At 37.9% G+C, this 25,816-nt stretch overlaps 1 protein-coding gene across 5 annotated transcripts in view; it reads right to left on the bottom strand.

Annotated features, from left to right (window-relative positions):
* USP24 (ubiquitin specific peptidase 24) overlaps positions 1-25,816 on the bottom strand; it is a 155,658-nt gene that overhangs the window by 103,068 nt on the left and 26,774 nt on the right. For 4 of the 5 annotated variants that reach the window (XM_070786468.1, XM_070786470.1, XM_019957388.2 and 1 more), the window contains exons 2-7: positions 14,965-15,130; positions 12,638-12,705; positions 7,004-7,147; positions 6,056-6,178; positions 786-821; positions 392-457 (exon numbers count right to left, since the gene is read on the bottom strand). In XM_070786468.1, the coding sequence (XP_070642569.1) occupies positions 392-457; positions 786-821; positions 6,056-6,178; positions 7,004-7,147; positions 12,638-12,705; positions 14,965-15,130 (603 nt within the window). The remainder of the gene's footprint in view (positions 1-391; positions 458-785; positions 822-6,055; positions 6,179-7,003; positions 7,148-12,637; positions 12,706-14,964; positions 15,131-25,816) is intronic. The other variant, XM_070786469.1, reaches the window with a different exon arrangement.

The raw sequence follows: 25,816 nt of genomic DNA, 5'->3' as shown, positions 1-25,816 counted from the left end.
TTTGCTTCTGGTACTATCAATAAATTGTGACTTAACTGAGGCATAAGATTGCTATGTACACATATACTTGCCACACACAGCAATTATCCCTAAACAGCAAGATAATTTCATATAACCACTACAAGTAAGGAGTTAAGAGAAAAACATCACAAGGAGAAATGAATGTGGTGGAAAAACAAAAAAACACAACCAAATGCTCTACACTACAATTTGGTTATTATGATCAAGAAAGAGTAAACATTTCTGTGGTTATCAGAACCATGGGAGCTACTCCCATAAAGAGTAACTTGAGTTTTAACATTTAATTTAATGTGTCCAATGTCCCAGGGGTTACACAGCAACCTCAATAAAGTGAACTTCCACACTGTGTACATACAGCGGTTTAACTTACCCCAAGTTCTATATCTTCTGAATGAAGCTTGTCTTGGATTGCTGCAAATCCACCTAATTCTCCAAACTGAGAAGAAAAAAGGTATACATTAATTTTAAAATACTATACTTTAATAATTTACCAAGCAACTACGGCTCACATTCTACTTTATCAATGTGCTTATAACCCTGGTCTTCAGAGTCACCACAAAGATAATTGTAATGCTCCTGTGATACACTACAGGAGATGTACTAAGTCCTAAAGCTGATGTTTACCTGTTTAAACAGCACATATAAAAAAGAGGAAGAAATGATAAAACATATTTGATTATTCTTTGTAGCTGTCATCTACCTAAAACTCTAGGAAAGCTCATTAGAAAATGAAAAACATGCCCATATTAATAAAAGCTGTATACCTTATTTACCAAATCCACAACCCATCCATGAGGCTCCTATGAGAAAAGAAAACAGAAATTGAAATGGCAATACAAAAACTTCCCTACTAACTCTCATATTTCTATTATCCTAAATCAGAAAGTTGGAAAAAAATTTAACATTATTTCAAAAGGTTTTCCCAAATGTTTCTTCATGTGAATTTTTGACATTACTGAAAACAATCTTATAAGTAAGTCTGTATTTTGATGGGACTGCTACAATACAAAGCATTTATGCATTTTGGGTAGGTGAGATCAGTTGTTTAAGCTTTCTGAGGTACAGGATAAATAATTATTAACTCAGAGTAGCAAATCAAGAATCAAGACATTAAAGATTTAGTCCCAGCTGTACCATTAATTAGTGTTCTAGAGTAAGCACTTCTTTTCTCCTCCTTTTCTTCCTTTATTTCCTCTCTCAAGCATTCACTGTTCTAGAAGCTGCATAATGTTCCAGTGGCTGGATACAGAACAGTGATGAAGAAGAGATGTGCTACCTGCTTTCATGGAATTCATATTCCAGCAGGGTCGATAAAGACAAGTAAACCAACACATAATTCATTCAGGTTGTGCATTTCCACAAAAGGTCCTCCAATGAGAAATAAGAGCCCACTCTGTTCAGAGTGGTGGTCATAGAAAATCTCTTTGAAAAGGTGGTATTTAATCTAGAACTTAAAGGATGAGACAGATTGAGCCGTTCAAAGAACAGTCCAGGCAGAGAGGCTAAAATGGAAAAGGCCCTGTTTGGGGAAGGCAGAAAAGCCTACCTTCATTTGAAAAACGGAGCGGCAACTCTCCCACCTGGGAGGTGGTGAGCAGGGGAGAATGGCAAAGATTAAATTGTAGAGAGAAGAAAAGCTGGAACATGCAGAAATTTGTAGACTGTGATTAGAAGGAAAGCAACAGAGGTGTTTAAAGAAGAAAATGATACATTTTATGTTTTAAGGGGACTCTTACACTTATGTGGAGAATGGAAAGGAAAGGATGAATGAGAAAGTAAAAAGCAGAGATACCAGAGGGAAGACTAGTGTAGTAATTAGGCAGGACATGATGGTGTTTGGAGTGGGATGGTGGCAGAAGAAACAGAGAGACGTCAACTGAAAATCTATGTGAGATTAAATCAAAGGACCTGTTTATGGTTTGGATATGAATACGAATCATGGCTGATTCCTATGTTTTCAGCTTGGGCGTCTAGGTAGATGGTGATGCCATTTACTGAAAAGGCGGAGAATGAAGTCTGGGGAAAAATAATGAAGTTCTGCATCAGGCACAGTCTGAGATGTCTCTGTGGTAACCAAGTGGAGACAGCTGGCTCTTCAAGTCTGCTGTGCTTAGGAAAGAGGTCTGGGCCACAGAGATATAAAGCAGAGGACCATCAGCACAAAGATGACATTTAGATCTCTAAGAATGGAAGCTATTTCTTACAGGGAGTATGGTGAACGAAGAGAAGAAGGCTCTGGATGAGTCAAGAAAGGAGAGGTAGCTGAGGGGGCAGGCAGAGAGCAAGAGACTGTAGGTAAGGAAGTTTCAAGGAAGAAGAAACTGACCACTGATGCCGACTTGGGCAAGAGACAGTTTCTCCGGATCTAGAAGCACAGTACCTTAATGACAGCAGTTTCAGGGAACTGGTGGCAGAAGGAGGAGGGATGGAACGCCTAGAAGATCTAATGGAGACTACAGTCTAGTTGCCTCAAACATCTCTCCAACTGAAAACAACTAACAGGAAACATTTAAGGGCTTCCCTGGTAGTTAAGAATCTCCCTTGCAATGCAAGGGACTCCGGTTCAATCCCTGGTCTAGGAAGATACCACATGCTGCGGAGCAACTGAGCCCATGCACCACACCTACTGAGCCCACGTGTGCAACTGCTGAAGCCTGCAGGCCTAGAACCCGTGCCCCACAAGAGAAGTCACCACACTGCAACTACAGGGCCCCCACTCACTACAACTGGAGAAAGCCTGCTCACAGCAACAAAGAGCCACTGCAGCTTAAAAAAAATCTTAAATTAAAAAAAAAAATCTTTTAAAACATAGAACTGAGTTGGTAAAACGTCCTCAGAAGTGTAACCAAAAAAAAAAAAGAGAGAAAGCAGAAATCCCGTGAAGTAAACAAGCCGTGAGGCCAGCTATCATGCTGCAGGCATCTATGGAACTGAGGAGATCTCTAGCTTCCATTTTCATAGCCTTACAGTGGCTCAGAAGCAGGACACAATGCCAGCATAGGGCTCAGAGACTAAGAAGAGGCTGTCACATAAAGCAAGAACCCAAAGCACTACAGCCTGAATGTAAGGTGAACTGAAATAAACTTACTGTGGAATGGAAACAATAAGCCTACCTTGACTCTGCTACTGGATGGTGAGGAGAAAAAAATTCTCCAGGAATTTATAAACATCTAATTGCCCTCACATGGCTTTGCTGCTCTAATTCAAATTGACTTTATGGTCTGAAAAACCTTAAGTTGAATATTTATTCTAAAGTGGTCCCAAATCATAGTATTCCCAGGCACCCAGAAGAAGTAAATGCTTTTTGGAGGAAAGAACTTGCAACTCAGGCCTCAGAAAATGTTCCTAAATTCCAAGAAACGTAAGTTCATAGAAAAATAAAGAAACAAGTATAAATACGTTTTTCTACACACACATAAACAAATAAGTGAGTAAAAGTTGGCAGAATCAGACCAGCTTTTAGATATCAGACAGAGCATATAAGTTAAGCATTAAACAAGGAGGAGACTGAAAATATGACTCAAGAATATGAAATAATTAGAAACAAGCAGAGTCGAACTGGACCACAGATCTGAAAAACGTCATCGCAAACGCTGCACAGGAAAACAAACAGATACAATATATGAAAGAGGTCAAGGGACATAAGGACAGGATGAGAAGGCTGAACATGCAGCCATAGTTCTAGAAGAAGAGACTATTGGGCAAAAGGCAGTATTTTAAAAGGTAATGGGTGAGAATTTTCTAGAATTGATACAAGATATACATCCTTAGTTTGGGAAATTCAATGCATCTGAGGCAAAATAAACAAAAAGAATATCTCAGTTAACTGCAGTGAGAGTCAAACTGCCAAACATCTAAAAGAAATAGATCTCAAAAAACAGCCATGAAAAGAGACTGCTTAAAAACAAACAATAGTCAGACCATCAGGCAACTTTCAAAAGCAATACTCAAAGCCAGAAGACACTGAAATGATATCTGTGATATTCTGCCACAAAACATATGTCAATCTAGAATTTAAAACCCAGAAAAAATGTTCTTCAAGTAACAGAAAATAAAATCAAAGTTAGGCCATCAAAAACAAAGACTCAGTCACCAATGGACCCCTCATGAGAGGACAATTTACAGGATGTACTCCAGGAAGAAGAAAAATTATCCCAACGGAAGGCCTGAAATACAGACGAAATGGTACACAAAGAGGCAGCATGTAAACAGGGCTGAGTCAAAGCACCGCATAAAATAAGGTTGATGGTACCTATTTGAGGGGAATAAAATGAGATAGGAGAGGACTAAGACAATGCGTAATAAAGACAAAAGGAAGAGTCAGGTGAGGAAGGAGCACACAGAACATACTAAGGTTTTCATGTACTGCTCAGAGGAGTGTAAAGATAGTGATGAAATGTATGCTTTGTTTTTTATAAGTTAAAATGTCAGCGTAAGCACTAAAAGAATAACTGAGAGGGAAGGACATGGAAACTTTCATCTGGTTGGTTGTGAAGAGGGACAGAGCACAATGCTGAAGCTAGAGATGGATGCAGTATCAAAGGCGGAATTTTTAAAGACGGGAAAATACTAGACCACGTAATACACAATGGGAGTAATCGATGAAGAGAAAAAAACTGAGCATACCAAAGAGAATAGAAATGCTAAGGTGTAAAATGCTTGAGAAGGCAACAGGAGAGGAGAGGGTGTATAGGGCCTTTGTAGGAGAGAGAATTCCTTTCATGGTAATGAGAGGAAATTAGAGACTGAACGTTTCTGGGTGTCTGTTGCTGCATATATAAACTGGGCAGGGGAGAGAAAGAACATTCGCTGAGTACTTACTAAAGTGACCCACTGTGTTCAGTGTTTTTGTATACATTTGTCATTTAATAGTCACGACAATATTGAAGATGAGATTTTAATATCTTGAGAGGCAAGGCTATATAAAGAATGCAGACTATGGAGCCAGCTCACATAGGTCCCTGCTGTAACAAGGCTTGTGAATTTAGACAAGTAGTTAACCTCTGTGTGCCTCAAATTTCTCATCTACAAAATGGGGGTAAAAATAATACCTAACTCACAGAGTTGCTGTGGAGGTTAAATTCCACAGGATATACTCACTGTCCTTTCCACTCAGCTCTCACCTCCTCCCTGGAGTACTGCCTGACCCTCCAAGGTGGCAACTCCTTTCCCTATATCCCATGAATAGCACATTATTATTACACTTGCACCTGTTGTTTGTTACACTGTGATTTTTTTTTTAAATTTCCTATTTCCTCCACTATGCTGTAAGTTAGAAACCATGTCTTATTACTCTATACTAAGGGCAAGAACTATCTATGCAAGAACTATTTATTTATATCTCCAAAACCTAGAATAATGCCAGACACACAGCAGATGTTCAACAAATGATCACTGAACTGAACCTCTGCTTCTACTAAAGCAATGGACAAGTTTCTTATCTACTATGTTGACTTCTTTCAAATATTTCTCCAAAACCAAAACAGTGTTTGATCAACAAACTGTTTGAATTATGTGCTCTTTATGTGGGTATGTTATTGGCACATTGTAGACCTTTAAATATAAAATGAAGATATTGGCCTGTGCTTGAAAAAAAACAAAAGCTTTAAAGCTTGTGGAGTTTAGGAGAAAATTATACATGAGATTAATTATTATTTTTTCTAGCAATAACTAGTCATTTCAAGTAATTTCACATGCTCTAGCTTCTCAAATGTCTCTAAGAAACTGGGACACCCATTAAACAGGGGCTCTGGTAATTCAATAAATAGGGCACTTTTCATGTCATGCAGTTATTTCTTATTCACCAAACGTTTCAAATCTATAAAGTTCCTCATGAAGTTAATTAACAGCTATGGAAAAATATGCAATAGCTGAAAAAACTGTTGAAATATTGAGCTATTTTAAGAGCTACATGGAGTATTTGCCATTTTTCATGGGCTATTTTAATCTTTCCATGTAAACTGTCATTTTTGTAGCAGACAAAATCTTTTTCAATACGTTTATTTATAAAACTATGAAACAGAACTATGTTTACCTTTTGGAAAGTAGATACAGGTGAAACAGCAAACATATTTCCCTCTCCAAATACTTCTGCCCAATTCCTTTGAGACACTTTCATTCTGTTTTTAAAATGGTATTCATTATCAGGATTGAAAGCCTAGATTCAAAGAGAACAGAGAAACATTATTATTAGCTATTTCTATAGCAACACATATTAGCATTAGAAAAGAAGATAAAAATATCACCTTGGACTTCCTCATTAATGGAATCTTTCAAGTACCTCAACAAAACATACTCCTTAGCAAGTGCTGAGGAGCAAATGGCCAAAGTACTACTCTCCTGCTTTGTTCAATGTTTGCTACAGGGAAAGAGGAGGAGGGCTTAGGACCAGAGGTCTGATCCAAGGCAAGGGGAAGCCAACGCTGCAAACGTCCTAGGGCCGCCACCAGTAGAGATGGGCACTAAGGCAGCGAAGACAGAAGTTAGGAGGCAGGGACTTCCCAGCAGTCCAGTGGTTAAGACTCCATGCTCCCAGTGCAAGGGGCATGGGTTGTAATACCTGATTGGGGAACTAAGATCTTGGATGCTGCATGAGACAGCCCCAGCAAAAAAAGTTATGAGGGAACACACGAGCCCCACTTCCTCTTGCAGCTACTGTTACTAATCAGAGGAAAGCCTGGAAACCAAACTACATCAGCACCCTATATGATAGTATTTGTGATGTGAATAATAAGGGAGACAAAAGGGAAAGCTATTTAATCATTCTAAATAATCATTAAGCAATTTAATAATTTTATTCATTCTATTTAATGCATTTCTTTAAAACTGAAAGCACAGAATGGCAGCTCTGCTTTAAAAATAAAATGGAAGAATGTCTTTAATGATACTATCATTATGACTTATTACTAATTATTAGTCAAAAGGTAGTAGGTATGTTAAACAAAACCAAAATGCAAAGTACTTCATTTTAGACATACTGTACCATTGTAAGCACAGCCAGCAGACCAGTGGGAATTGGATCTTGTTTTATTCTTTCTGCAACCAGTTCTATTAATAGCATCAACATGTTGTAGATCCCCTCATGAATTTCAGTACCCCACTTGTGAACAGCACTTGATGTCAGGAGCTATAAAAACAAAAAGGCAGTTTACAGTCTTATTCGAAAGAAAGAAAAAAAAAATGTCTGCAATCATGAGTGCAATCTTTACAATAATCAAGTGATTATTATTATAATACTTACTTTTATGCAGATAACTTGCTTTAACAGACCCACAGCTGCAGTCCATTTACTTGTTCATTTATTTCAGTCAACACTTAGCTTTATTTTTTGAACTTTAATTCCCTTATATTAAAACAGTTTGTTAAAAGAGAATGTTTGTTGTTTCTCTACCTTTCATTATTACTAGGGGAGGTGAAATGGTGAAGAGCAAGAAAGAACTTGAGCTCACTTCTGGTACTATTTTCTAGCTGCGTGGCCTTGGACAAATTTACCTGAATTCTCAGAGACTCAGTTCTCCTGTCTCAAAACAGGCATAACTCCTACCCACTTAACAGAGATGTTACAAATATTAATATCAAAAGGTATAATGAATGTAAAAGTATTAGCAAGGTTTTATGATGAGTGTATTTTGGCTGTCACTATTAATTAACATTCCTGGAATCTAAGAAATGGATGCTGTATTTCATGATTTGAACATGCACATTCTCGTCATATTATTTATATCTCAGAAACAGAAATGGATCTTCCCACCTGTTGACCAGATGGCAGCAGGGCTCTGAGCGGGAAAAAATTTTTTAGGAATACCTTGCCAATTTATTTTGATTGTGTTTTCCTTTCTGGTGTGCATAAAAGTTAATACTCAATTTTTTTTTAAGTTTAAGTAAATAAAAAATAGCTCTAAGTGATAAGGCATCATAACACTGTTTACTTAGCGTTATTTTTCTGAAATATAAAACACAGAGTATAACATAATGGTACATCTTATAATCAGTATCTCAGATTAAAAAAAAAAAGGAAGGAAGGAAATGGCACATAAGAATCTAAAATCTTCATCTTTAGAGTTCCCCAAATTTTGATCTAAGTCCTCGGGGAAGTCTAACTCAGGAATAACCACCAGAACAGGGAATGAGAAATCAAAGGATTCCACTTAATAAAATACTAGCAAATGGGTACAGTGGTTTTCGTAAGACTTCCATTGAGAGGGAAAATATTGTGCTATAAAAATTTCACCTTGGCCACACCAAGAACTGCTTAACAAGAGGGGTAAGATCCTGAAATAATCCAAACTTCTTTAGCAGCAAAGGAAAACCTCAGCTTCAGACTTTCTATATAGCAATTAGCTGCACCACTTGCTCAAATGAACAATAACCATAAGACTGATTTTATATAAGCCAATGTGATTTTAAGCCAATGAGTTAATATTTTTTGCCAGAATTCTTTTGCCTGCCTATCTATCCTTCCTGTACTTAAAACTTATATAATAAAGCAAAATAAAGCAGAGATTAAGATTTAAGAAGCTCCATGTAGCAACAAAAATCCCCAGAGACAGAGGAGCCTGGCAGGCTACAGTCCATGGGGTTGCAGAGTTGGACAGGCCTGAACGACTAAGCACATGTAACAAAATAAAATTTATGTGGGCTAAGCACCACTGCCTCTGTTGCCATCTCATTTGTTCAGTTTTTGCTTTGAAAATGGGAGTCCTATCTACCTGCCAGATTAAGGCAGGTAAGACAAGCAGCACCGTGCGGGGAAAAGGTACACAAGGTTTAAACATTACTATGCACTATGACCAGATGTACATGCTGTTACCTGCCTGAACACACTAGAATCTAGGCTAGCCTGAAGGTGAAAGGTGATGAAAGTAGAAATTACAACAAAACTCCTTTTCTGTACCTTATTCACACAACTGCTTATTACTTATACTCTTAACTCTTTTTTTTTTTGTTTTTTCCTTCTGTTTTTAAAAAACAGGCAGCTTGTAAGAAAAGCCCAGGAAAGAGGGCAGGGAGAGATTTATCATATCAGGAAACACAAGTCTAAAGAAACACAGAATTCTGTAGCTCTTCTGGTGTAGGGAAATCTTTTCAATAGCTCTAAATTCTAAGAATCGAATGACAATGAACACAATGCAAGGTACTTTTGTGTTCAGAGTTTTATAGGAAAAAACTCCCAGCAACCACTTGACCATTTGTTATTACAGCTTGCTGTTGGTGGTGCTGTTCAGTCACTAAGTCATGTCCAACTCTTTGGGATTCCATGCAAGGCTTCCCTGTCCTTCACTATCTCCCTGGACTTGTTCAAATTCAAGTCCATTGAGTCGGTGACGCTATCTAACCATCTCATTCCTTGTCGCCTTCTCTTCCTGCCCTCAGTCTTTTCTAGCATCAGGGTCTTTCCCAATGAGTCCACTCCTTGCATCAGGTGGCCAAAGTATTGCAGCTTCAGCATCAGTCCTTCCAATAAATATTCAGGGTTGATTTCCTTTAGAACTGACTGGTTTGATCTCTGTGCTATCCAAGGGACTCTCAAGAGTCTTTTCCAGAACCACAATTTGAAAGCATCAATTTTTTGGTGTTCAGTTTTCTTTATGGTCCAACTATTACGCCCATACATAACTACCGGAAAAACCACAGCGTTGACTATATGGACCTTTGTCAGCAAAGTAATGTCTCTGCTTTTTAGGTTTGTCGTAGCTTTTCTTCCAAGGAGCAAGTGTCTTCTAATTTTGTGGCTGCAGTCACCATCCACAGTGATTTTGGAGCCCAAGAAAATAAAATCTGCCACTGTTTTCATTTTTCCCCATCTATTTGCCATGAAGTGATGGGACTGGATGCCATGATCTTAGCTTTTTGAAACTTAGTTTTTTGAGTTTTAAACCAGCTTTTTCACTTTTCTCTATCACCCTCATTAAGAAACTCTTTAGTTCCCTTTCATTTTCTACCTTTAGAATGGTATCACCTGCATATCTGAGGTTGTTGATATTTCTCCCAGCAATCTGGACTCCAGCCTGTGATTCATTCAGCCCAGCATTTCACATGATGTACTCTGCATATAAATAAGCAGAGTAAAAATATAAGGACTTGATGCACTATCTTCCCCATTTTGAACCAGCCTGGTTCTAACTGTTGCTTCTTGACCTGCATAGAGGTTTCTCAGGAGTCAGGTAAGATAGTCTGATATTCCCATCTCTTTAAACAGTTTTCCATAGTTTGTTGTGATCCACACAGTCAAAGGCTTTAGCACAGTCAATGAAGCAGCAATGGATGTTTTTCTGTAATTCCCTCGCTTTTTCTACGGTCCAACGGATGTTGGCACTTTGATCTCTGGTTTCTCTCCCTTTTCTAAATTCAGTTTGTAAATCTGGAAGTACTCAGTTTACATACTGCTGAAGCCTAGCTTGAGGGATTTTGAGCATTACCATCCAAGCATATGAAATGAGTGCAATTATATGGTAGTTGGAACATTCTTTGTCATTGTCTTTCTTTGAGATTGGAATGAAAACTGACCTTTTCCAGTTCTATAGCCACTGTTTAGAGTTTTGCAAATTTGCTGGTATATTGAGTGTAGCACTTTAACAGCATAATCTTTTAGGATTTGAAATAGCTCAACTAGACTTCCATCACCTCTGCTAGCTTTGTTTGTTGTAAGGCTTCCTAATACCCACTTGACACTGCATTCCAGGATGTCCTGGCTCTAGGCGAGTGACTGGGTAACAACACTGTGGTCATCTGGGTCATTAAGACTTCTTTTGTAAGGTCTGTGTATCCTTGCCACTTCTTCTTAAGCTCGTCCCCTTCTGTCAGGTCCTTGCCATTTCTGTCCTTTATTGTGCACATCTTGGCATAAAATGTTCATTTGATATCTCCAATTTTCCTGAAGAGATCTAAAGACTTTACCATTCTATTGTTTTCCTCTATTTCTTTGCATTGTTCATTTAAAAAGGCCTTCTTATCTCTCCTTGCTCTTCTCTGGAATTCTGTTTTCATATGGGTATATCTTTCCCTTTCTCCTTTGCCTTTTGCTTCTCTTCTTTTCTCAGCTATTTGTAAGGCTGTCTCAGACAACCACTTTGCCTTCTTGTGTTTCTTTTTCTTGGGAATGGTTTTGGTCACTGATTCCTGTACAATGTTACAAACCTCCTTTCAAAGTTCTTCAGGCACTCTTGTCTACCAGATCTAATTCCTTGAATCTATTTGTCACCTCTACTGTATAATCATAAGGAATCTGATTTAGGTTATACCTGAAAGGTCTAGTGGTTTTCCCTACTGTCTTCGATTTAAGCCCAAATTTTGAATAAGGAGTTAATGATCTGAGCCACAGACAGCTCCCAGTCTTGTTTTTGCTGATTGTATAGAGTCTCTCCGTCTTTAGCTGCAAAGACGCTAATCAGTCTGCTTTTGGCACTGACCACGTGGCGGCGTCCACGTGTAGGGCGGCCACCTCTCGTGCTGTTGGGAGAGGGTGTCCCCTATGACCAGTGTGCTGTGCCACAGTGTGCTACATTGTAAAAGTGCTGCTACTTTTAACAGCTATTATAATTCTTAACAAAAGTCTTAAAAAAGTTACAACCACAAAACCACAAAATGGTAGGTGAATTCATCCAAAATGGGGAGAAACCTTGATTCCATATAATCCCAGCCCAAATGACAATTTTAAAAGATTTCTCCCTTTTTACAAAGATCAAGCTGTTTTCAATCCTAAAATTAGTTTCGTTCTCCCTTAAGCCTTGAATCAATGGAGATTCTGTCAAAATGCAGACGGGAATAATAGTTTGCAAGTGAACAGTTTATTTTACTGGGTTTTATGAATAAATACAAACTTCATCCATCTGTAGTTGTAGTAACGTACTTGCATTTGAGACAAAAATGGATATCAAAACCCAGAACTATTGAGAATGCAGGAGACTCATTTATTCATTCAACAAAGATTTACTGAGCTCTTTCTCTGTTCTTGGCACTGGCTATATGCTGGGAAAAACAACAGTGTCTGTGACATCGTCTCTGCTCTTGCTGAGATTCAGGACTCAGGTCCTGCAAAGGCAGCCATGCCGAGTTAGACTGCTTTCAGAAACACAAGTCCTGTGATCTTCTATTCTCACTATTAAGAAAAACTGCTTTATAAGAGATGTGACCAGAACTGGGGCAAGCATATCAGTCTAGGTCCAAAAGAAATGCTGCCGTCTGCGTGACGTTTTGCCAGATACAATATTCAATCCAGTTAAACTTTCTGTAGTTTAAACATCCACTTCTGTCTCAGTAGGATAGTGAGTACAAAACAACCTATATTTTTCATAAATAAATATTATCCAAGTGCCACAATCCATAGTTTAGTAAGATGTCTAATTTCCTAGTATAACACTTAATCTATTCTTTAGCAGTTAAATAGAAGAAAGTAAAAGCGATATTAAATGAAGCAATGAGCAAACAATAAATACAGAAGAAACAAATCATTTCTGAGCCCCCAATTCAGAGCTACTTTTTTCATATTAGAGCATTCCTCAGTTGAGCAGGATTCATAAACTGGGCTCACACATGAAAAACTAAAACTGAAACAAAAAGCCTGTTCAGCTTCACCCCCACCAAAAAAAAAAAAATCAGCCCAGCACATTTTCCTTACCTTTTTAAACGCTTCAGGCATACACCTATCCATAAATCTTTTACAGTTCTCATCAGACTCGGAAAGACCTTAGTAAAGTAAATGAAACAATATGCTTTATTGAGATTTTAGGTGGTTGCAGAAATCACATATATCATTCCAAATTCATACATATGGAACTACTTATCATAGAAACCTTGATTCTTAAGGGATTATTAAAAGCAGAAGACATACATTCTGATAAAGGAACAGACTGACAAATAGTCACAGCATTAAATTATTTATTAATAGCAGGATATATTTATATTATTAATATATACTGACTAATAGTATAATAAACACTAATTAGAATTGAAATGGTTGGACTTATGTTTCCATGTCAGAGTAACTGCCAATGATCTGACAAAATAGCTAACAAAACAGCAACAGCAACTACTTATTAGCCATTATTGTTTTTCTAAACATCTCTACTAAAAACAGAACTATTCTCAGTAAATGCCAAGATCACTCTTCTTCCCTAAAACAAACTGAACTCTGTGCAGTAAAACACACAGAACTGAGCCTGGCACAGCGATAAGTGAGTGAGTGAATGAGTCCACTGTAAAATTACCCTTCAGAATACACTTAAAAACCACAGTAACAGATCTTGCTTATCAGTGGGGAGACTGCCGCATGCATTTTCTTTTTTCAGGGCCACTGCTTAGCATAGTACCTGCATTCTCTCAGGCACTCAATAAATGCTGCTGCTAAGAAGCCAGTCAGAAACACACCATGGAAGCTAGCCAAAATATTTCCTTTTGATGCGCCTCTTACTTAATCATGATAGTAAACTATGCACTTTAAATGAGGAAAAAAAATTCACAAAACAGCCCAATTCTATTTATAACTGAATTCAATATGAAAAACAAGTCATTTTCTCTTTAGTGAAAGTGTCAGTTGCTCACTTGAGTCCACCTCTTTGCGACTCTATGGACTGTAGCTCACCAGGCTCCTCTGTCCATGGAATTCTCCAGGCAAGAATATTGGAGCCCTTTCCTTCTCCAGGGAGTCTTCCTGACTCAGAGATCAAACCCAGGTCTCCTGTATTGTAGGCAGATTCTTTACCATCTGAGACACCAGGGAAGCCCATTTTCTCTTTAATATATAATATATTCATAGTATAGAAGCCTCCTTATGATGATACATATTCTCCAACCTAGTGATATTTTATTTAATAATATAATTTAAAGGTGGAAGTGTGACAGATTTCCTTTTCTTTGGGCTCTAAAATCACTGTGGATGGTAACTGCAGCCATGAAATCAGAAAACAATTGCTTCTTGGCAGGAAAACCATGACAAATCTAGACAGTGTGTTGAAAAGCAGAGATATTACTCTGCCGGTAAAGGTCCATATAGTCAAGGCTATGGTCTTCCAGTGGTCACAAACGGTTGTGAGAGCTGGACTGTAAAGTAGGCAGAATACCAAAGAGTTGATGCCTTTGAACTGTGGTGCTGGAGAAGACTCCTGAAGGTCCCTTGGACAGTAAGGAGATCAAACAGTTGACCTTAAGGGAAGTCAACCCTGAATACTTGTTGGAAGAACTGATGCTGAAGCTCCAGTATTTTGGTCATCTGATGTGAACAGTCGACTCATTGGAAAAGACTCTGATGCTTGGAATGATTGAGGGCAGAGGGAGAAGAAGGCATCAGAGGATGAGAGGATGGCATCATCAATGCAATGGACATGAAAGTGGGCAAACTTCAGGAGATGGTGAGGGGCAGGGAAGCCTGGCGTGCTGCAGTCCATGTGGTTGCAAAGAGTCGGACACGACTGGGTGACTGAACAACAACCACAAAGCACCTAAGACAGTGCCAAGCACTTACTAAGCATAAAATGTTTGTTAAATAAACAGTACTTTCTCTTTAGAATATGTTAATTTCAATTTCCATAATATGAATTTTCAAATATATTTAATGAATCTTATACTCTATTGGAGCTAGAAGAAAGCAGCTGATTTCATACAACACTTTTATTTCACAGGAGTTCCCTGGTGGCTAAGATATTAAAGAATCTGCCTGCAATGTGGGAGACCTAGGTTCGATCCCTGGATCGGGAAGACCCCTGGAGAAAGAAATGGCAACCCACTCAGTATTCATGCCTGGAGAATCCCATGGAGAAAGGAATTTGGCGGGCTACAGTCCAATTGTAAAGAGTCAGACTCCACTGAGCGACTAATGCTTTCCCTAAGAAAGACTAAGAGAATACACAATCTAAGATAACAGAGATGGGCAACAACAGGAGCTAAGATTAAAGCCAGGCCTCCTATCAAAAAAGAAGTCTCCCCCTGTGTCCTGAGGTATGAACTTACCAAGTCTTGCTAGGTAGGTAGACGCCAACAGGCATTTGCCTAGTGACTCTTCCCGCTTGTAAGGTATGGACCAGTGATCTGTCAAAACGCGGCTTTCCAGTTCATATAAATTTGTTGTAGGGAATTCAATTCCTTCCCCTGAGCAGTTTCCATTTTCATCATTCTTCTGACAAAAAGGGATTACGGTTTAAAGAAAAAAACAAACTAATTAGTGACTACTTAAAATCTTTTCAGTTTAACACAAAGTAGACACTTAATGGTAGCCATTAATGCCAAGAGTGTGGATTCCACATTTCTTTCTCATAATCACATCTTATACCAAGACTACCTGAAATATTCTCAGCTTTTATCAATGTGGAATCCTTACTCCCTCAGAAAGTGAACTCATCTCAGTCTTCAAAAATGAACTCTCTTTATCTCACTATAGTACCCAATCTACTTTACCTACAGCCATCCTATTTCACCAAGGGCATACATTTCTCCTTAGAGTTATTATCTATACCTGCTATCTCCATTTCCTCACGCTGACTCACTCCTGGTATTACACCAATATAGATTCTAGAGTTCCTGCTCTCCCAAGGTGGCAGCTGTTAAGGTCACCACACTGAATGCTGTATCATTCGATCCAATGGACATGTTTCAGTCCTTATCTTACTCTCCAGGAATGTCTGACCTGCAGACTTCCTCTTCTTGGTATGCTAGATTCACTCCCCTAACCTCCCAGGATAGCCTGTTTCCCTCCTCTCCTCTGGGGTCTACTGTTCCTTCTGTCTCCTATTCTTGTATATCCTCCCCTTCCTAGCCATTGGAGTTTCTCAAACCTCAGAGCTGTGCTCCCTTCTTTCCACTCAGTGAATGGTAGGTACTGCATTCATTTGGCAGCACAAACAGAAATCAGGATCACATTCTTAAAACCCTAGTCTCCCATCTCCACCACTAAGACTAAATGATCAGACCCCCTATATTTCTCTCAAACCCATCTCTATCTGTCCTTCTCCATAGGGATGCTTCTATTCCTGAACTCATCTTTCTGCCCTTTTCAATCTACTTTTATAAAACTCTTTCAGAGAAAAGCCTTTAAAGAACTTCTAAACATCATCAAATTCCATTAATTATTTGATAACCTTACCATGCTGAACTTCTCCTTTATAACATAACTCACAGATACAATTTTACATTTATAATATTTGTGATTTATTCTGTTTGTCCCCATTAAAACAAGTGAGCCATAAGGACAAAGACCCTGTTTCCGACAATGTCTATATCTCTAAAACCTAGTGCCTAGCACAAAGCAGGTATTTAAAACATATTTTCAAATGGAAAATAATTCACACAAAGTTCAAGCTATCAATGGAGTAACTGTCAGATTTTCCATCAGTTCTTGCTACGATAATCTGTAATAAATCAAACAGAACGTCTCCTCCCAAATGGCCCAGTACCTAGTTTCTTTGAAAATCTATCCATTTTCACAATCCACTCTATAATTCAATCATTAAAAATAAAATAATTTCATTAAAAAATTCACCTTGAGCCTCAATGAAGCAAAGGAGCATAAATATAAAACAGAAATGATTTAAAAGCACATTAAAAAAGAATTTTCAACCCCATATGAATGCTATCTAAAGGAATGCAACAAATTTTTTTCAGGTTCAAGGCTAAATTAGGCTGAAAACAAGACAAAACCCAGGAAGGTGATAAAAATTAAAAATGGAGTAGAATATGATATAAATTGGAGGTGAAGAGTGAGGGGTGGTGAATGAAGTAAACTCAGAATTATGATATCTGGGGATAATTCAGTTTTTAAAGCACAACATCTTTAAGAAGTACTTTTAATTAATAAATTCTGTAAATAAACCAATTTTACTTAAAGGAATTGAAAAGGACCAAATGTATAAAGAGGTTAAGATAGTATTAAAATTGTACACTTGTTAAATGCTTCAATTTATGAACCTAAGATCAAAGTAGAATTAAGGTATGTAAAAAACAGAATTCAGTTGAATGATGGGAATATATCATTACTATGAGATATCTACCATCAATTGCCACAGGAAGTTAACAGATCAAATCATATATGAAATATCTGATGTACCTATCAGCTATGAAAACTAAGAGCTTCCAAATGGGATTACTCCCCTTGTGAGAGTCACAGAAGAGCCTGTATCTCCTCTCTGCTCTTCACACTGTAAGTCAGTAGCCTGGGACCCAGAGGAGGGCCACAGTAGGACTCAACCATGCTGGGATCCTGATCTCAGACTCCCAGCCTCAAGAACTCTGAGAAGTACATTTCTACTGTTTACAAACCAATAAACCAACAAAACCCACCCAAAGCGAAGCGCTTCCTTGGGTGAGGGAGGGAGACCTTTAACATCAGCAGTAACGACACAGACATCGTGTGCCTCCTGAATGGACGCACTATAAACGGCACAGCATCATTTCTGTGACAGTCTTGCCAAACATGCATCCCTGATTCTAGGCACAGTTCAGTTCAGTTCAGTTCAGTCGCATCCGACTCTCTGTGACCCCATGAACCGTAGCACACCAGGCCTCCCTGTCCATCACCAACTCCTGGAGTCCACCCAAACCCATGTCCATCGAATTGGTGATGCCATCCAACCATCTCATCCTCTGTGGTCCCCTTCTCCTCCTGCCCTTAATCTTTCCCAGCATCAGGGTCTTTTCAAATGAGTCAGCCCTTCATCAGGTGGCCAAAGTATTGGAGTTTCAGCTTCAACATCAGTCCTTCCAATGAACACCCAGGACTGATCTCCCTTAGGATGGACTGGTTGGATCTCCTTGCAGTCCAAGGGACTCTCAAGAGTCTTCTCCAACACCACAGGTCAAAAGCATCAATTCTTCTGTGCTCAGCTTTCTTTATAGTTCAACTCTCACATCCATACATGACCACTGGAAAAACCATAGCCTTGACGAGACAGACCTTTGTTGGCAAAGTAATGTCTCTGCTTTTTAATATGTTGTCTAGGTTGGTCATAACTTTCCTTCCAAGGAGTAAGCGTCTTTTAATTTCATGGCTGCAATCACCATCTGCAGTCATTTTGGAGCCCCCCCAAAAAAAGTCAGCCACTGTTTCCCCGTCTATTTGCCATGAAGTGATGGGACCGGATGCAATGATCTTAGTTTTCTGAATGTTGAGCTTTAAGCCAACTTTTTCACTCGCCTCTTTCACTTTCAGGGAAACCCAAAATGAGGAACAATCTAAAAAATAACTAGCCTGTATTCTTCAAAAATGTCAACGTCATTAAAGATTGAGTCAGACTAGAGAAATACAACATGGGATCCTGGATTAGGTTGTGAAATAGGAATTTTTATTTGTTTTTACTTCTTGGGTTTAAAGGACGTTAGTACCTGATCAGTGTTAATATCCTAATTTTGATAATATACTGTGGTTATATAAGAGAATATCCGTTTGTAGGAAATACACACTGACGTATTTAAGGGTAAAGGTGTATCATTATTCTCAAATGTCTTTATTCTCAAACATTTCAGAAAAAAACAACAAAACACATATATTAATACTTCGATATACACATGTACATTATACATACATGGATATTTACATATACAGAAAGAAAGAATAATAAAGAGAATGTGATAAAATGTTAACATTTTAAGAACCTGAATAAAGTTTATATAAGAATTTCAAATTTATTATGGCTATTTATATAGATTTATAGAAAAGTTGCAAAAACAGTTTTGTGCTATTCTTGCAACTTTTTTGTGAGCTTGGAATTATTTTAGAAGTAAAATAATTTAGTATGATATACATTAAAATACAGATTTTTGAAGAACATAATAAATTAGAGAGGTAAGGATTCACCTGTAGTGGTTAAAAAAAAAAAAAAAAGGGTGTATGTTCTACTGAAGAACCCCATTCCACTTGGTAATATAATTTGGTTTGTAAATACCTTTATGCTTTTGTCTTAAATTACTAAATAAGTAATATATATTCATTGCAGAAAATACAGAAAATATGAATAGCAAAAACTAAAACCCATCATTAATTTCACCATTTAAAAATTAACCACACTGATATTTTAATAAATATTTTTCCAGTAAAAGTCTTTTCTTTATGGATTTTTTTGTTAAAAATTCACAAATGTGGAATTAACTCTATTTTCATCACCTCCATGGCCCGTCATCATCCTCTCATTAAAGACAGTATTAATGGAGTCTTTCTTCTCCTGCTGCTAAGTCACTTCAGTCGTGTCCGACTCTGTGAGACCCCATAGACGGCAGCCCACCAGGCTCCCCTGTCCTGGGATTCTCCAGGCAAAAACACTGGAGTGGGGTACCATTTCCTTCTCCAATGCATGAAAGTGAAAAGTGAAAGTGAAGTCGCTCAGTTGTGTCCAACTCTTAGTGACCCCATGGACTGCAGCCTACTAGGCTCCTCCGTCCATGGGATTTTCCAGGCAAGAGTACTGGAGTGGGGTGCCATTGCCTTTGATTCAAAAGATAGATGCATAAAGCAATAATTGCAAAACTGTGTTAATGGGCTTATAATGACTACAGATGTGACCTCTATGATAATAACAGCACAAAGGAGAGGTGAGAGAACAGAGTTATACTGCAGGAATGTTTTGTATGCTACTGAAATTAAGTTGGTTTTAACCCAAATTACAGTTATAGATTAAGATGTTAAATATAAACTATGGGACAATCACTAATAAAATAACTTTAACAATTACACAGTGAAAGAAAAACCAAGGAAAACAGCACACTTGAAAATATCTACTTAACACCAGAGTGGTAATGGAGGATTAGAGGATCAAAAAGGCATAAAATAGAAGACAAATAGCAAAATGGCAGCTATAAACCTTGTTTTATCAAATAATTATATTGTTATAATTACCAGTAATTTATTAAATGAATATGGACTAAAGGCTCGAGCCAAAAGGCAGAGATTTGCAGAATGGATTTTTAAAAATGGACTGAACTCTATGCTGTCTACAACAGATACCCTTTAGATTTAAAGACACAAAGAGGTTGAAATAAAAGGATGGAAGAAGATATATACACACAAAGGAGCTGGAGCGGCTGTATTAGTATCAAACAGAATCTAGGCATCCCTTGTTTTACACTGCTTTGCTTTGCTGTGCTTGGCAGACATTGTGCTTTTTACAAATTGAAGGTTTGTGGCAACCCTGCATACAGCAAGTCTATCAGCACTGTTTTCCCAAGAGCATTTGCTCAATTATATCTATGTGTTGTGTTCATGCTACTGCTTCAGTCGTGACTGACTCTGTGCGGCCCCATGGACTGTAGCCTGCCAGGCTCCTCTGTCCATGGGATTCTCCAGGCAAAGATACTGGAGTGGGCTGCCATTTCCTCCTCCAGGGATCTTCCCAACTCGGGGATTGAACCAGTGTCTCTTATGTCTCCTGAGTTGGCAGGCAGGTTCTTTACCACTAGCACCACCTGTTACATTTTGGCAATTCTTAACAATATTTCAAACTTTTTCATTATTGTTACATTTGTTATGGTGATCTGTGATCAGTTATCTTTGATATTACTATTGTAATTGCTTTAGGGGCACTATGAACTGTGCCTGTTTAGAATAGCAAACAATAAATGTATGTGTTCTGACTGCTTCACCAACTGCTTATGTCTGGTTTCTCTCCCACTCCTCAGGCTACCCTTGTCCCTGAGATATAAGAGTATTAAAATTAAGCCAACTAACAGCCCTGCAATGGCCTCCACACGTTCAAGTGAAAGGAAGAGTGAGTAGCACATCTCTCACTTTAAATCAAAAGCTAGAAAAGATTAAGCTGAGTGAGGAAGGCAAGCTGAAAGCCAAGACAGGCTGAAAGATAGGTGTCTTGCACCAAACTGTTAGGTAAGTTGTGAATGCAAAGGAAAAGTTGTTGAAGGAAATTAAAAGTGTTACTCCAGTGAACACACAAATGCTAACAAAGCCAAACAGCCTTACTGCTGACAGGGAGAAAGTTTCAGCGGTCCAGGCAGAAGATCAAAGTGGCCACAACATTGCCGTAAGCCAAAGCCTAAACTAGAGCGAGGCCCTAACTCTATTCAGTTCTATAAAGGCTGAGGGAGATGAGAAAGCTGCAGAAGTCTGAGGCTAGCAGAGGTTGCTTCGTGAGGTTGAAGGGAAGAAGCCATATCGCCATACTACAAAAGTGAAAGACGAAGTAGCAAGTGGTGATGTGGAAGCTACAGCAAACTACCCAGAACATCTAACTAGGGTAAGTAAAGACGGCGGCTACACTAAACAACAGATCTTCAGTGCAGACAAAACAGCCTCATATTGGAAGAGGATGGCATCCAGGACTCGCACTGCTGGAGAGGAGAAGTCAGTGCCTGGCATTAGAGCTTCAGAAGACAAACTGACTCACAGACACAGAGAACAAACTAGTGGTTAGCGGTGCAGGGGACAGAGAACGCAGGGTGAGGAGAGTGAGGGACGAACCACTGAGTGTAAAACTGGCTCGAAGATGTATTCTACAACACAGGGAATATGGCCAATATTTTGTAATAACTGTAAATGAAAAGTAACCTTGAATAGAATTTGTATCCTACTGTTGTGTGAAAACTGTATAAATCTTAATTATGTTGAATTGGTTCACAGAGCTTTTCAGGTCTACTATATCATTCTACTTCTCTGTATAGTCTATTAATTTTTGAGAGCTTTATATTGAAATTTAAACTAAAAATCTATCAAAAATTTATCTATTTAAAAAGATAAAAATTGTAATATATAGTGGAACTATATGTAACCTTGTTCTGTATTTTCCAAGTCTCCTGTAAACATGTTATCATATTTTCATAATTAAAAAAATAAAAGCAAAAAAGAAGAAAAAAAATTAATGGTTAATTAAACAAGCAAATATACCTCTCTTCCACCACCAAAAAAAGAAAAGATGAGCTGACTCTCTTGTGAGGGACTAATGGAGCTGGTGATGTGAAGTAGAAGCCAATGCTCATTTGTGATTCCAAAGATCAGAGGGCCCTTAAGAATTACACTAAATCTACTCTGCCTGTGCTCTACAAATGGAAAAACAAAGCCTAGAGGACAGCACATCTGTTAACAACATGGTTTACTGAATATTTAAAACCCACTGTTGAGACCTACTACTCAGGAAAAAATTCCTTTCAAAATATTACTGCTCACCGACAATGCACTTGGTCACCAAAAAGCTCTGCTGGAGATATACAATGAGATTAATGTTGTTTTCATGCCTGTGAATACAGTATCCATTCTGCAGCCCATGGATCAAGGAGTAATCTTACCTTTCAAGTCTCATTGTTTAAGAAATACCTTCTGTAAGGCTTTAGTGTCATAGATAGTGATTCCTCTGATAGATCTGGGCAAAAGAAATTGAAAATCCTTTGGGAAGGATTCATCATTCTACATGCCATTAAGAACATTCATAATTCATGGGAAGAGACCAAAATATCAACACTAACACGAGTTAGGAAGAAGTTGACTTCAACCCGCATGGATGACTTTGAGGGGTTCAAGACTTCAGTGGAGGAAGTCATTGCGCATGTGGTAGAAATAGCAAGAGAAACTAGAATTAGAAGTTGAGTTGAAGATGTGACTAAATTGTTGCAATCTCATGATAAAAGCTGAACAGATGATCAGTTACTTCTAATGGATGAGCAAAGAGAATAGTTTCTTGATGGAATCTGCTCCTGGTAAAGATCCTGTGAAGACTGTTGAGATGTCAATAAGAGTCAGAATATTTATAAACTTTGATAAAAAAGCAGTGGCAGGGTTTGAGACGATTGATTCCAATTTTGCAAGAAGTTCTTCTAATAAAATGCTATCAATCAGCACTGCACATTACAGAGAATCCATTCATGAAACACAGGGTTAACTGATGGAGCAAACTTCATTGTTTTTATTTTAAGAAAATGCCACTGCTACCCCTACCTTCAATAACCACCACCCTCATCAGTAAACAGTTATTCACAAAAAAAATATATATATTATGACTTACTGAAGGCTCAGATGATGGTGAGCATTTTCAAGCAATACAGTATTGTAAAACTGAGGTATGTACATTTTTTTAGACATAATGCTGTTCTTGTTTAGTCACTAAGTTGTGTCTGACTCTTTGCAACCCCATGGGTTATATACAGCATGCCAGGCTCCTCTGTCCTCCACTATCCCTGAGTTTGCTCAAATTCATGTCCATTGAGTTGGTGATACCCTCTAACCATCTCATTCCCTGCTGCCCCCTTCACATTTTGCCTTCAATCTTCCCAGCATCAGGATCTTTTTCAATGAGTTGGTTCTTCACATCAAGTGGCCCAAGTATTGTACATAATGCTACTGTGCATTTACTGATGACAGTATAATATAAACATCTTTTTTAGGTACCGGGAAACCAAAAAGTTCATGTGACTCACTCTATTGTGGTATTTGCTTTACTTCAGTGGTATCGAACTAAAACCACAGTATCTCCAAGGTATGCCTACAGACGTTAAGACAAGAAATATATTCCTAGAGACAAAGAAGGACACTTCATAATGAGAAAAACAAAGGTCAATAAAAAGAATGGAAAAAGATACACTACAAAAACAAAAACCAAAAGAGAGCTGAAGTGATTATACTAGTATCGGAAAAAAATAGAAGTCATGTGAAAATTTATTACTAAAGATAAGGAAGGATGGCCTTAACAGTTCTAAACAAAAATGCATCTCATGACAGAGACTACTTTACAGGAAGTAAAAACTGACCGAACTCAAGAGAAACACACAATTCAACAAAAGAGTTGGAGACTTTCACTTTCAATAATAGCTAGAACTAGGCAGAGGTCAACAAAAAAAAATTACAAACCAAGTATACCTAAAAGACACTTACAGAATCCTCCACTCCATAACAGCTGCAGGATGTACATTCTTTTCAAGCGCACATGAAACATTCTCTAGGATAGAGTACGTGTTAGGCTATAAAACAAGTCTCAGTCTATTTGGAGGGATTAAAATCATACAACATATGTTCTCTGACCACAATGGAATGAACTTAAAAATCAATAGCAAAAGGAAATCCAAGAACATGTGAAAATTAAATAATATATATAAAATGGACAAAGACATCCCAAGAAAAATAAAACTACAGCCCAATGATCCTACAAATATAAACACAAAAATCCTTAATAGTGGGAGAAGGCAATAGCACCCCACTCCAGTACTCTTGCCTGGAAAATCCCATGGACGGAGGAGCCTGGTAGGCTGCAGTCCACGGGGTCGCAAAGAGTTGGACACGACTGAGTGACTTGACTTTCACTTTTCACTTTCATGCACTGGAGAGGGAAATGGCAACCCACTCGAGTATTCTTGCCTTGGAGAATACCACGGACAGGGGAGCCTGGTGGGCTGCCGTCTATGGGGTTGCACAGAGTCGGACATGACTGAAGTGACTTAGCAGCAGCAGCAGCAAACCGAATCATAAAAAGGATTGTACACCAGGACCAAGTATGCACACAAGGTTGGTTCAGCATACAATAGTAAATCAACACAATGTTGTGAATAGTCACAGAATAAAGATAAAAAAATACAGTCATTTCAATAAATGCAGAAAAAATATTCACAAAATCTATCACCTTGTCGTAACAGTAACAGGAAAAAAATCAACAAATAAATAAAATGGAATTTCTTCAACTTGATGAAAGGTATCTACAAAAACCCTACAATTAACATCATACTTAAGTGTGAAAGGCTGAATGTTTTCCTCTAAAATCAGAAACAAGGATGCCTGTTCACCAGCTTTCATTTAACATTGTACCAGAGATTCTAGCTAGGGCAATTAGGCAAGATGAGAAATCAAAGGCATTCATTCAGATTGAAAAGGATGAAGTAAAACTATTTCTATTCACTCATTATATGATCTTGTAGGTAGAAAATTCTAAGGAATTCATGAAAAAAAGAAACCATTAGAACCAATAACTGAGTTCAGCAAGGATGCAGAATGAAACACCAATATCTACAATTCACTTGTATTTCTATACACTAATGAACAATTTTAAAATTAAGAAAACAATTCCATTTACAATAACATCAAAAGAAATAAAATACTTAATAAGTACAGGATTTATACACTGAAAACTACAGAACATTATGGAGAGAAACTAAAGAATTAAATAAATAGAAAGAGTCCATGTTCATGGACTGAAATTTAATACTGTTAAGAGGGCAATATTCCCCAAATTAGTCTACAGATTCAATTCAATCAGCATCAAAATTTCAGCTTATTTTGCAAAAATTGACAGGCTGACTCTAAAACTCACATAGAAATGCAAAGAACCCTGTATAACCAAAATAATCTTGAAAAAGAATAAAGTTTGAGGAGTCACACTTTCAACTTTCAAAATTTACTATAAAGCTACAGTAATCAAGATAATGTGGTACTGGCATAAAGATACACATACAGGGAATTCCCTGGAGGTCCAGAAGTTAGGACTCCATGCTTTCAGTACTGATGGAGCAAGTTCAACCTCTATGGGGAAGCTAAGATCCTACAAGCCACGTGGCACAGCCAAAAATACAAAAAGGTACACATACAGAAAATGGAATCGAATTGAAATTCCATATATAAGCCCTTATATATGTGGCCAATTCTCCCTCAACAAGAGAGATAATACAATTTAATCTCTGACAAAGGCATAAAAGCAACTCAATGGAGGAAGGTTAGCTTTCTTAACAAATGAAACTGAGACAACCATTAAGACACAGGCAAAAGAATAAAACTGAACCCCTATTTCACACCATATAAAAAAATTAACTTAAAATGTAACACAGGAGTGAATCTACATAATCTTGGTTTAGATAATATTTCTTAAATAGGACACAAAAAAACAGGACGACAAAA

This window comes from Bos indicus, chromosome 3 (genome assembly GCF_029378745.1).
Source record: "Bos indicus isolate NIAB-ARS_2022 breed Sahiwal x Tharparkar chromosome 3, NIAB-ARS_B.indTharparkar_mat_pri_1.0, whole genome shotgun sequence".
NCBI lineage: Eukaryota > Metazoa > Chordata > Mammalia > Artiodactyla > Bovidae > Bos > Bos indicus.
Note: the sequence above shows the minus strand (reverse complement) of the source record. Positions and strands in the feature narration are given on the sequence as shown.